This window comes from Scatophagus argus, chromosome 14 (assembly GCF_020382885.2).
Source record: "Scatophagus argus isolate fScaArg1 chromosome 14, fScaArg1.pri, whole genome shotgun sequence".
Classification (NCBI taxonomy): Eukaryota; Metazoa; Chordata; class Actinopteri; family Scatophagidae; genus Scatophagus; species Scatophagus argus.
The window spans coordinates 8,720,073-8,733,994 of record NC_058506.1 but is presented as its reverse complement, the minus strand read 5'-3'; the positions used below and the strand labels follow the sequence as shown (position 1 = coordinate 8,733,994).

At 43.3% G+C, this 13,922-nt stretch overlaps 1 protein-coding gene across 2 annotated transcripts; it reads left to right on the top strand.

The window, feature by feature from the left end:
- Positions 1 to 579: 579 nt before the first annotated feature.
- arhgap35b (Rho GTPase activating protein 35b) lies at positions 580 to 11,473 on the top strand. Of its 2 annotated transcripts, none has more exons than XM_046409962.1 (7): positions 580 to 1,410; positions 3,236 to 7,151; positions 7,515 to 7,656; positions 7,917 to 7,994; positions 8,183 to 8,314; positions 8,521 to 8,626; positions 8,742 to 11,473. In XM_046409962.1, exons 2-7 carry the CDS (start codon positions 3,432 to 3,434, stop codon positions 9,151 to 9,153), a joined length of 4,590 nt encoding a protein of 1,529 aa, XP_046265918.1. In that variant the 5' UTR covers positions 580 to 1,410; positions 3,236 to 3,431; the 3' UTR covers positions 9,154 to 11,473. The 2 variants fall into 2 exon arrangements, with proteins under 2 accessions (XP_046265918.1, XP_046265919.1); XM_046409963.1 differs by having other exon boundaries at positions 580 to 1,492.
- Positions 11,474 to 13,922: the final 2,449 nt, after the last annotated feature.

Below are 13,922 nucleotides of genomic sequence, written 5' to 3'. Positions count from 1 at the left end.
ATTCTGAATAGATAGATAGATAGATAGATAGATAGATAGATAGATAGATAGATAGATAGATAGATAGATAGATACTTTATTGATCTCAAGGGAAATTCAAGAATATATAATTCCTATATATTATATTAATTCTTATATAATATTATATTCTTAATATTGAATATAGGACTTGCAATGGAGTAGGCTACTTTGTATTTGTATTTGTCATCTTCTCCAACAACCGAATCAATCAGCTTAATTTATCACACTTTCTGGCTTATTTGAGTTGAAATTACACGCTAGCTATAGTTACTAAAAAACAAACAAACAAACAAAAAAACAGTAAACGGATAATTCATCAAATCTACTGGTCTGGTTTACCCCCCTGAAAAGATGCGTTTATGCAGTCCACAAACTTTCCCTCTGAAATCTACCTTTAGCTTTGTGCCATCATGTTGTCCCTCTGAGCTGACATCTGCTGGTGTGGCCGCTGATGTCATTCACAGCACGCACAGTAACGTCGGCTAACGAAGCGGCTGCTGGACGTTTTGTCAAAGGTCGACAGAGAGCACGAAAGAGCACGCAGATTGTTGTCGGAAGGTTATTTATCTCAGACACGAGTAGAACAACACAAACTGTGGCAGTACTTTTGAAATGTGGACAGCCTGGTGAGAAATCGATTACTTTTGAGTAACGAGCCCCCGCATACGCAGCACAGTGGTGAGATAGCGGCAGAGAGCCGACCTGCTGCAGTTGTGTGAGGGCGCCGCTGGGTGAGTCCCTCTCTCCGCTGCTTCTGTCTGCACAGCTCCCTTTTCCCAAAGAAAAGAAGAGGAGAACTAGGTCCGGGGAGGAGGGCCGCCGCCATTATCGGAAAGCTGGCAGAAATACCACTTTCGCACACGCAATCTGCTCATAAATTGTCCAGGACATGAACAATTTCTGGTGCAGGAGAAACATATTTAGGACGAAACAACCGCGGCGATTGCAACAAACTCACCGTTGTCTCGTGTGCGCGACCGGCCCAGCATTATGTGGGCACAACAATGGACAGAATAATTATTGAAAAGGCAACGTGGTGAAACGAGAAGGAGACGGCTAAGAAGATTTTCATACGCCTGAATTTCTCATGAGGAAAACCTCTTGCAAGAACACAACTGGATTGTTCGCTCACTTGGGATATTTATTTCTTCCTTCCCGGTGTTAAATTGCAATGAACACAGTGATGCTAAACAAGAGAATAGAAGCATGGGTAATGGATATTTAAATCAAATTACCCTTCCGCACAAGTTGTAGTATCGTCAGTATTACCTGTGAATTGAGACGACATACGGTGCATTCTGCGGCTTTATGCTTATGCACATCAGGCGGCGAGGGCTGCGGCAAGCGCTGGCCTGACAGATGCGAGAGGAGAAAGGGAGAAATGCGATGGTATGTACCCTACATGCTCTGTCCTCGTCTTTATGGGCTGTGTCCTGGTGAAGCGGTCGAGTGCTACACCCTAGACAGCTGGGTAAATAAATTCCCTTCAAACATTGTCTGTCGGTGTGGGGAAGGTAGGCTAGCCCAGATCTCTGCTCTGCAATTTCATTATGTAGACAGCAGCAGGCCTGGCGTGGTCAGCCCCTCTCTGTGCACCCTTAAAGCCCATGTTAACCGTTAATCCTTTGCAAGACATACGACGCTACAGAATGTGATCTAAGTAACTAGGTTACATGAATTAAATTGCTCCGAGGTGCGCTTTTGTTAAGTGTGTTTTGATGCTGCTAAGCAGGGCAGTTTGGTTGTGTTTATTTGCAAAGAACTTGTCTGTTTCATTTGACTATCAGGCCTAGCTCCTCAGCTGAGCGGTGTGGGCTGCCCATGGTTGCTTTTGACCCAGTCGGAGCTGTTTGTTTGTAATGTGTGGTCACTTCATGTGACAGGACAGCCTATAATTCCTCTTTTTTTGTCATAATATTTCAGGCTGCCCCAGTGAATTATATAAAACATAAATGAAGCTCTGCAGGTGGTCATATTTGGCTACTATAGAAATTTTGGGCTGACAGTACAGAATTGCATCAGTGCTATAATACTGGAAGTATTATCATTAATTGTCTCAATGTGGTGACCAAGTTGAGTGCCTTTTGGCACACGTCATACATGTGTCTGACTCTCTGATAATGAATCCTTCATTCATTCACTGTTTTGTCTTTGGCGATCCAGCACTGATAGCTGCTGTCTCATTTAGCCTGAAAAACTGAGGTGCCCTCTGCATAGTCATTTTCATGCTTGTCACTCCGCTCACTGATCAGCTGACATGGTCATTTAAAGAGCTTCACTCCCAACATTTCTCATGGGATTAATGTGATCATTTTGTTGCTAGTTTAGTATAGGAATTCATCTTCAGATTAGTGGACCAGACCAGGAATGAACTGATTAATCAGTTAGGCAATCAACGTATAATTAATTGGCAAAGGTTTTCTACTTCAGCAAAAATGCAAGAAACCAGTCCAGCTTCTCAACTGTTCAAATATTTGGTGGGTTTTCTATGATAATAAATAGAGTACATTTGAGTTTAAAGCTTCTGGTCAATAGAAGCAAGCAAAAGATGCCACCTTGGGTTCAGAGAAACCGTGATGGTCTTTCAAAAATGAATTATTTGAGAGAATAAACAAATTCACTCAACAATGCAAACAATTAATTGGCAACAGACAGTAAATGAAATGTAATGAAGGTTGCAAAAATTAGCATGGTCCTCAGTTTAAACTGAGTTTAGTTTGGGCATTACTTGTACTGTAGCTACAATCTATTCTGTCATGTGTGGTTGGCATCACTGGTTCTCTATCAGCTTTTGCTGGTGACTAGCTATGATGCCAAAAACTACGACAGTGTTAGACTCTGTGTGAGTAATAATATTAAAGCAGTGATTTCACACATACTGCAATGAATTGTTAGTGAGAAATGATCAGGCTTGATATACAGTCAAGGCCATTTTCGCAATCGTGGATAGTAGTTGGAGCATAATAACCAGTTTACTTCAGAATCAGAGAGCCAACATTGATTGCTCTTAAGCATTATATCCAACCATGAGAGGATCAATACTCTCAGTATCATTTGGTATACAAAAGAAGTGATCACTCAGTTATTAAGAAGGATAGATAGCCAGTAGGACATGTTGCAAGTGTTTTTTTTCTTGTATTAATTCAAAATGTAGTTCTTGACTGTCCAGTTTGTCTGATTTCTTTGTTCTTTTTCTGTTTTCCTTTTTTAACAGGATCTGATTCATATAAGGAATGAATGAAAGAACCCTCTGCTCATATCACAGTGTTGCTATTTATTAAAAAAAATTGAAGCCCTGCAGAAGAAAGTGAAATCTGATCTCTACTGTGGGTCAGCAACTTTATGGACAAACGTACAAGTGAACTCCTTTATACAGTGCCTGTTTATGGCAGGATGACCGTCAGCAGACTATGATGGCGAAAAAGCAAGATGTCCGCTCGCCCATTTACAACCTCATTGTGGTGGGACTGTCAGGAACAGAGAAAGAGAAGGGGCAATGTGGGGTTGGAAAGTCCTGCTTGTGTAATAGGTTTGTGCGGCCTAGTGCTGATGACTTCTACCTGGATCACACATCAGTCTTGAGCACTAGTGACTTTGGGGGTCGGGTGGTTAATAATGATCACTTTCTGTTTTGGGGAGAGGTTTCACGGGTTCTGGAGGAGGGACCTGAGTGCAGGATGCATGTTGTGGAGCAAACTGAATTCATAGATGACCAGACATTTCAGCCACACCGTAGCACTGCTATGCAGCCCTATATTAAACGAGCAGCTGCAACAAAGCTGGCTTCAGCAGAAAAGCTCATGTACTTCTGTACAGATCAGCTTGGCCTCGAGCAAGACTTTGAACAAAAACAAATGCCCGAAGGCAAGCTGCAGGTTGATGGCTTCCTGCTATGCGTTGATGTCAGCCGCGGCATGAATCGCAACTTTGATGACCAGCTGAAATTTGTCACAAACCTGTATGGTCAGCTTAGCAAGACTAAGAAGCCCATTGTTCTGGTCCTCACCAAGTGTGATGAAGGAGTTGAACGCTACATCAAAGATGCACATACCTTTGCTATCACAAAAAAGAGTCTACCTGTAGTTGAGACATCTGCACGCTCAAATATAAACGTGGACCTTGCCTTCCTCACTTTGGTTCAGTTAATTGATAAGAGCAGAGGCAAGCCCAAGATCATTCCTTATTTTGAAGCCCTAAAGCTCCAGAGTCAGCAGATAGCGTCTGCCAAGGATCGCTATGAATGGCTTATCAACCGCATAGTAAAGAATCATAATGAAACCTGGCTAAACACCAGTCGACGCATGAACACCTCCCCAGAGTACAAAGAATATGTGTTCTTGGAGGGAACGGCTAAATGCAAAAAGCTTTTTCAACAGCATGTCTACCGTCTGAAGCAGGAACATATCGAAAGGCGTCGCAAAATATACTTAAGCACTCTTCCTTTAGCACTTAGTTCTTTGGTCCCTGACCTGGATGAGATAGATCAGCTGAGCTGGTCAGGGGTACAGAAGGTTCTAGAGTCCAAGCAGCACTTTGCCCACTGGTTTGTTGTTCTGGAGGACTCACCATGGGAGGATACATCTCACATTGACAACATGGAAGATGAGAGAATCCCATCAGACCTGCTGGAGACCGCTGAAGCAGAAGAAATATTTAATGCCCACCTGGAACATCTGCGTAATGAGTGCAGGCGTGCAGAGATGAGGCTGGAGTTTAAACAGAAGTTGGCTTCTTCTCCATTTGTCACACCTGGCAAACCGTGGGAGGAGGCCCGCAGCTTTATCATGAATGAAGAGTTCTACCAGTGGCTTGAAGAGCCAGAGTACTTAGACCTGTACAACCGTCATCAGAAGGAGATCATTGATCGCGCTAAAGAAGACTTCCAGGAGCTGTTATTGGAGTACTCTGAGCTTTTTTATGAGCTTGAGGTGGATGCCAAACCAAGTAAGGAGAAGATGGGGGCAATTCAGGAGGTTTTGGGGGAGGAACAGAGGTTCAAGGCACTACAGAAGCTTCCAGCTGAAAGAGATGCTCTGGTATTGAAGCATATCCACTTCGTCTATCACCCTACCAAGGAGACCTGCCCTAGCAGTCCGCACTGTGGAGATTCTAAGATTGAGCAAATCTTAGCCTCACGTTTCCCCACATGTTACCCATTTTTAGATATGAAAGCTCATTTTGGGGATACCAAGGCTGACAGAATTAACCTTGTCATACTAGGGAAAGATGGACTAGCCAGAGAATTTGCCAATGAGATTAGGGCGCTCTGCACAAATGATGACTGGTATGTGTTAGACGGGAAGATGTATGAATTGACACTGCGGCCTATTGAGGGAAATGTCCGTCTTCCAGTAAATTCCTTCCACACTCCCACTTTCACCCCTCATGGATGTCTGTGTCTGTATAATTCAAAGGAGTCCCTCTCCTATGTGGTTGAAAGCCTTGAGCGACTTAGGGAATCAACTCTAGGTCGAAGAGATAGCCAACTAGCACAGCTGCCAACATCACTGCTTTTGGTCACTAAAAGAGGTGTAGGATCATATGTGGATATAGGTGGAGAAACTGCCTTAAACCTAATAACACAGGGACAGCAGGTAGCAAGGAGACTGCAGTGTAGCTTTTTAGACCCCGCCTCCCCTGGAGTGGGCTATGGCCATAATGTCAATGAGACCCAAATCAACCAGGTGCTCAGGGGCCTTCTGGATATTAGGAGGAGCACATCCTTTAGTAGCAGCTCCCCACCCCTCCTCCCCGAGCCTCCAGGTCTCCGCGACTCTCCTCATCAGCCGGTCCCAGAGGCAGACCTTCGCATTGTCATGTGCATAATGTGTGGAGACTCCTATGACATTGAGCAGCTCCTGTCCCCTTTCCTAATGCCTCAGCACTGCAGACCCATGTCTAATAGTGGAACCTCTGTGTTGCTGGAGCAGACACTTGGTGGACACAAGTTGGCGATAGAGCTCTCTCTGCTCTCATACCACGCCTCCTTTACGTTGCGAAAGAGTAGGTTAGTGCACGGCTACATTGCTGTGTATTCAGTCTCTCGAAAAGCCTCCCTGGAGACCCTGTGTGCCTTCTTGTGTGAGGTTCAAGACATCATCCCAGTTCAGCTGTTGGCAGTGGGGGATAGCCAGGCAGAGCTCACCGACAGCGACTATGCCTGTGAACAGCTGATCCAAGGGGAAGAGCTAGCCCATGAGATTGAGGGTCGTTTCAACAGTGTGGTTTGTGGATCTGGGGGTGTGGTGGGAGGCCTGCACAGGATAGAAATGTTCCATTCTTTTCTGATGGAGGTGGTAGAGAAGCGCAACATTGTGGAGGCCACGCACATGTACGATAATGTTGCTGAAGCATGCACCAATGAAAATGTGTACTCCCCACGCTGCAGTTCCCCCAGTCCTGTCACCATGTTCCTGGATTCAGAGGATGATGTGGAGCCGTCACCACCATACTATGATGGCACACTCACTTCTCATAGTGGGGGCTTCAACCTACCTGACTTAGATTCCAGTGACATCTCTGTCATCTCTGATATCAGAGACTTTGAGAACAAACTCAACAACAAAGTGCCCCCCCAAGTGAGAGTTAAACCAGGTGTCACTTTTGACTTCCGGAAGGTGAGCCGTAACCCATACATTGATACACTAGGTCATCGTCGCTCCCTGCCCTCTGCAGTTACCTGGGTTCCTGGTGGAGACGTGGGCTATGATCCCTCCGACTACGCCGAACCCATTGACGCTGTTTCAAAACCTCGCCCAAGCAATGAAGAGATCATCTACTCAGTGCCTCATGACAGCACACAAGGCAAAATCATCACAATCCGCAACTCCAACAGGATGCACTCCAATGGAAATGGTTCAGACAGCGAAGCAGACAGTAGCTCTCTGGAGCGAAGGAGGAAGTTCTCAGCAGCAGGGGTGAAGCCTCGTCTTTACCGTGACCGCTCCAAGCGGCTTGGCAAGTTCAGCAGTTTTCGCACAAGCTTCATAGGCAGTGATGATGAGATGGGAGCTCTTCCAAAGTCCAAGGAAGATGACTTTGGGACACTGAAAGGTGAAAGTCTTGTTAATGAAGAGAGTGAGGATCCGAAAAAGAGGAACATTCTGAAGAGCCTGAGACGAACAGCCAAGGTGTGTTAAACCTCTCTTTTCCGTTTTCATCCAGAACATATTCATTCCCTTGTTCACAAACTCATAGAGAAAATGGTAGTTAATCATTACTGTTTCTTAGTTTATACATTTATCTCCATAAACATAATAGAGCTATCACAGATATAAATTGTAATATATAGTGAGATCACTATTGCTTGAGCATGTTTAAACTATGTTTATGTCTTGGCAAGGATCTAAACATTAAGCTTGTGACCGAGTGTGTGGAACACCTGATTAGTTGCTGATGGGCAGCAACACATTTTGTTAGAATCTATTATATATCAACATAATTAACCATGTTTGAGACGCTCAGAGAGTCCTCTCTCTTTTCTGTCTACACAGAAAACAAGACCAAAGCAACGTCCAGCTATTCCCAAGCCCCCGGAGAGTAACTACTTTGGGGTCCCCCTAGTGAATGTGGTATCCCCAGACAGGCCAATCCCACTCTTCATCGAGAAGTGTGTCCGCTTCATTGAGACTACGGGTAAGTTATTTGTGAATAGTCTCCTAAACATGCTCATCATTAAAGCCTTTAAGCCAGTGCACCTGTTCGAAACGACAGTGTGACGTGAAAGTAATACAAGAGTATATTCAGTTAAGCACTCATCGAGAAAGTGCCAGCATCTGTATTGTCATGTCTGTTTGCGACGGAGCTAATGAAGTGTTTGTGCTTTGCTTGTTTCCCACTGTGCCCCCCACCCACCCCTTCCCGCTTTTCTCTGTTGTGTTCTGATTTTTCCTCAGGCCTGAACACAGAGGGTTTGTACCGCGTAAGCGGCAACAAGTCAGAGATGGAAAGCATGCAGAGGCAGTTTGAACAGGGTGAGTTGCCCATCAGACTTGTTTGAACCAGCTGTTTGACATGTAATTATGTGGCTGTCTAATCAAAACATAAACAGAGAGTTAACAGAGGAAAGTGACATGCATCTGATTGTTCAGTCCTGATGACAAGCACGACTGATGGGCTTATTTTCTTTAATCTCTTTAACTTTCTCATTCTCCTTGTGTAGACCATGGATTAGACCTAGTGGAGAAAGACTTCTCCATAAACACTGTGGCTGGAGCCCTCAAAAGCTTCTTCTCTGAGCTGCCTGAGCCCCTGGTGCCTTGTGCTCTGCAGGTGGACCTATTGGATGCTTTCAGTAAGCAAACACTGCTGGGCTGGGAGGGTCTATACTAGAACATAAAAAGATTATTTCTTTAGTAGAGAAGAGGGTTGGGAAGGTTTTGGCAGACCTCACAAAGACAAGAATAATTTTCCTGGAACTGTTGAGAGACATTTTAGTTTCAAACTACTGTGTGCTATGATAAGGTCTCAGTTTTAATGGTAACTAATCTCTGTGTGCAGAAATCAATGACAGAGAACAGAGGCTATATACCATGAAGGATGTCCTGAGAAGGTTCCCCAGGGAGAATTATGATGTCTTCAGATATGTACTGAGCCACTTACACAAGTGAGTTTCCTCTCAACCAGTAAAATCACTTTTGTGCATTTGTTGGTCTTCTGTGGTAGACATCCATCTGTTTTCTCTGCACCACATGAATAAACTGGTGTCTGTTTTTTCCCAGGGTGAGCCAGCTTAGCAGGGTGAACTTGATGACCAGTGAAAACTTGTCCATCTGTTTCTGGCCCACACTCATGAGGCCTGACTTCACCACTATGGATGCCCTGACTGCCACACGCACCTACCAGACAATCATTGAGACCTTCATCCACCAGTGTGCATTCTTCTTTTACAACCAGCCCTTCCTCGACTCTCCCACTGGCCTAGCAGGCCTCCCTGCCTCACCCACCACCACCCTCAGCGGGAGCTCTGCCTACTCTTGTTACCGCTCCTCTCCTCCCCACACCACCACACACTTCAGCCCCCTGCAGCAGTCCCCGCCCACCACCCCCCAGTCTCCCCTGCAGTCCCTGCTCCCTCCCCTCCACCAACACCCCCACTCCCACCATTCCCCTGCCGAACAAGAGACACTGTGAGAGACAGTGAAACCACGTGTGCCCATGACGATGCTGGACTTTATCACCAACACACACACAAAAACAAAATGTGCACTTGCACACTACATTTCTGATCATGGACAACCTAGATAATGAAGAGGGGAGATGGGAAGTGTCTGAGGATCTTCCCTAAGCTGCCATTTGTATCCATACTCCATACGTATACATACGTGCGTGCGTCGGGGCAGGCTACCATTATCAGTGACTCTTCCTCTGCCCTCTGAACCTCTGATGGCCTGGAATTTGACATCATGTCAGAAGGGGAGGACAGAGGTTGCTGTCACTAGCCAACACTTATCCCACACCACCGAGAAGCAGAAACCTCTATGCCAAGCTGGAAGAATTGATCTGTGGCCACCATGTTTTTATCTGTGTAAAATTGTTTTATTTTTTTTTTCCTCATGAAAGTACTGCCACTGGATTTTTAGACTGTTCCTCTGTAGGTCCTTTGGGCAGCAGTTGACTCCGTATAGCAGAGGTTCCTCTGTCTGCCTTTAGGGTTTCTCTCATCGGCTCTACTTGAGCGGTCAGGGTGGGGAGGGAAGGGAAGGGAGTGTCGGGGGTGGGGTGGGGTGTCACATCCAGGGATGCACTTTAATGATCACTGTTGTTTTCCCTTGAAAGGGTTTTTTTTCTTTTGTTGACAATACTGTTTTCTTGAGTGTTTTTAATTTCATAGCTCAAACAGCCATACCCATTGTCTCTACAGAGCTCTGGCAGATCAAACTTTGTTTACATCATACTTGTTTTTGTATCCACAAACTTATCTGAAGCACTTTTTGATAGCGTAGTGTTACATTAGAAGAAATGCCACATTGATTAATTGTTCATATTGTTTGTTTTGTGGTTGAGTGTGGCATCAGTGCAGGCTTGTGAAACAAGATCTTTTTGTAAAAACCTGAGTTGTTTAAGTCGATCCAGAGGTCCCATTTTAGGTTGATGGGACATCTGGATCTGCTCATATTCCTCATTCATCCAGCCATGTGAAAAAATGGTTTTATTTTGGAGTTTGTCCTCTTTGTAGCTGTTGGTTGATCAGATTGGATGTTTAGGGAAGTTCGGATCAATTAGAGCATCATAATATCAGAGAGGACTTTGCCTGCCATTAGTCAAGTGAAGGAGAAATTTTTGCCATTTTTGAATGTGTAACCTAGTCATACCATAACACAACTCTACATTGCTATCTGGTGACCATGGAAACCAAACGCTTGAAACACAATAGGTTGCTGGATGTATTGCTGTGGCTGTCAATTAAACCAAGCTCTTTGTATTCATCTAACGTTAGGGACCTTTAACTCTGAAGGTTTAGTATTCTCAACGCACTGTTACTGCTAGTCCTGCTATACAACACGATGACCAGTAGAAGCTAAATGTTTGTGAACGGGACACATTCAGGAAGCAACACCGGCCGTTTACCTGCTCTAGTGAATTAGTTTTGTGCTGGCATTTTGTCCTCCCTCTTCATGGAAAACAAGCAGTACAGTTTCAGTGGTAGCACCATTAATGAAGACCTGATGATTTTAACCATTAAACTTACGAGAGGAAGCACTGTCTTTTCAATGGGGACAAGTAAAAACGGACCCCCAGACATAAGTTCTGGATGACTGTGGCTCTGTTATGCTTCTTGGTTGCAATGATGACCAGACTAGTTAGATCATTGTTTGTAGTAGTAATTGGGATCATCACTTACTGGTACTTTTGGAATCGCGATGCTGTTGGAAGTCAGTCATTTGAAGTGGTCATCGGACTCAACTGGGCCCTTCTGAAACTGCTCAGAGCTGTAAGCTGTAACTTTAAAACTGGCACAGAACCAACCAATCAACTGTCCCACTCTAACCTGATTCCTGGGATTATATAATCTTACTGCATCACTTGACTTCTGGCAAATCTGCCGTTCAGTGAGCAAAAAGTGAGTGCAAACTACTCTATAATGGTTGTTTATTTGTATGTTGGGGAACACCACCCTTTAGTCAATGGTAGAAAACATTTCTAGTGTGTATTTCAATGATTGAAAGTCCATTTTTACAATTTTTTGTGAATGGTTCAAGGCCACCTAAGTTTAGTGCATGATTTAAAAAAACACACCAAGGGAGAAGGATGAAAGCCTCTTCCTGTTTTAAAACATGAAATTAGTACGAGAACAAAACAAATATGAAAGCGACATAGCCGAAACGTGAAAGTTTATGTACTGTGCACCAAGAGCAAACCATGGAATTTGTCTGACTGAGAAAAGTGTTTGAAGATGAAGGCCTTATGTGAACTGTATAATAGTTAATAAATTAAATCTTGTAAAATTGTCCTCAGCTTTCTCGTTGTGTATGTGTTTATGTCTTTCATTGAGCTTTTTACAATCTGAGAGGTACTTTCACCCATTTATGTCACAATGTGTGGGCCTCAAGCTTGAGAAGAGATCGAGAATTTCATTGTTATAAATGCATTTTTCTGTTTAGAACAGGTTTAGGTTTACAAAACCACACAATAGCCGCTAGATTAATACTGTCACAACAATGGGGTCCAAGGAATCAAGAATATCAAGCATATAATTTTGTTGGTTACAATTCAGTATTATTTGAACATCAAGGAGGCCCGTGACAGTTTTGTCTGAAAAGTCCCTTTGCACCCTGCTGTCATCTGACAAAATATTAGACCTGCTATTATTATCCACATTTTTCAATGTGACACACTGCAGTGCTGTTTAAATTATTTTCCTGACTGACAGTTTTGGTGAGCAAGCGCAACAAGGTTTGAATACATGATTGCTGCCCCCCAAAGAGAATCAGGTCTAAAGCTAAATCAGTGAAAAACACACTTTTTAATTTAGCATCCTAATAATTAATAATATAAATTCTACGCACATCACATGTTGAAGGACCTCTGCTGTAGTGACTTGAAGCTGTGGTATTTAGGCAATGGTGCAGGTGACTCTGGAAAACATCAATTATTTACAGAATATCCGTCATGACTGACTGCACTCTTTTGGTAGAATACTTTCAACACAGTATCTGTTAACCCATGTGAACTGGTAGGACATTGTAATGTTATGGTGCCATCTAGTGGCCATAGAGATAAGCTAAGCTAATTTTCCTGTCCACTCTTTAAATTTTAGATACAACTCTGGGTTTATTTTGTTCATTGTCACAAGTCATTGTCTCACAGCTACAGTGGTGTGTGGTGTAAGCCTACTAAAGCAGAGAAGGGCAGCTTATCTCCTGTATGCTCACTACCTGTATGCTGACACACACTGTCCTACGTTTGCAGTCCAGACATCTTTTCACACATGAAATATCACATCTGGCTTATTCCTTGTATCATTACATCTGTATTTTGATAATAGTAAAAGGTCAAATGTGTACATTTTGTACATTGTTTGATTTTCTGTAGATGAGGCCATTCAGAGGAATGTGATTTTGGCATTAGTTTATAGAACATAATTTAAGTGGTTGATTTGCTGGTGATTTGATTTTAATGAGCTTTCCAGTCTGACAGATGACACTGAGGGCAGACAGATTGTAATATGATTTGTGGGAAGTTTCTTAACAGTATTCAACACATTTGACTGAAAGAGATATTATGACTCAGCTTGAGTGTAATTACAGCTTATTAGCTTTTTCACCAATACTGTCACATGATGTGCTCACAAGAGTCATTGGTCAGCATAATTACTGACCGAGATTTCCTCTGCTAGATGAAATTATTGCTATTAATGGAATCTGTGTTCATTGTATAACCTGATTATTCTCTGTGGCTCTTGTATGTTTTCCCCAGTAAGCCAGTAAACCACTCACAGACACACAAACACACTGTGGCCATAGGTATCTTATTTATAACAGAACCTACAGTAAGGTCTACTCAGCTTTGGATTTTGAAATCAACCACATAAACTCAACAAAGTCCAAACTTTGTATTTTACACTTTCTTGTACCATGGAATTAACCACATATGTAAGGGACAGACCTCAAAATGTTTCCTGAACTCTGTCAAAGGTCTCAAGACTTTTGGAGCATCCTGTAAGCAACTGGATTACACACACTATTTTTTAGTGGCAGCAGTATTATTGTGCACAGCATGTAAATGGATACAACAAACTGAATACTGCAACTTTATTAGCTGATTAAAAAATAACTTTGTGCAGCTTGTGCACTCTAGGCCTACTTTTACCTGCAAGATATTCAGTGTGTCCTTCAAGAAAGATTTTGAACCTTCCTGGAAAGCATATTTGGAATGCTAAATGTGACATTGACGTTGACGTAAATGTGATGTTCTACACAAATTTGGGATGCTACACTGACATTTAGGGAACTGGAAGAGGAGATTCCCCCTGAAATCTTGGTTCATTAAACTCTTGCTCTCCCAGATTAAATAACCTTGTAAAACATTTGGATGTTGCTTTTTGGTCCAAATTACATCCATGGGAGGAAGAGAAAGAACGAAGATAAAGTTAGAGAGAAAGTGAAAGAGAAAGAAGTTCAGGTCTCAGAGGACACCTGAAACCTCTGAAACTCATTCGTCAATCATTATGGGAGCACCAGCAGAGGCTGTTTGTCCACCAACAGGATGTGAGCCACAGCAGCACTACGTTATTCTGAGGCCAATCGTCCATGGTCTCGACCCAGGGTCTATTTCCTCTGTGGTAGAATGGATGTTAGCCTGATGGCTCCCAGACTTCAGTGACTGGTGACATGATCCATGGCATCTACCCATAATTCACTAAAATAAAGTCAAATAAAGTGAAATGATCAAAAAATCCA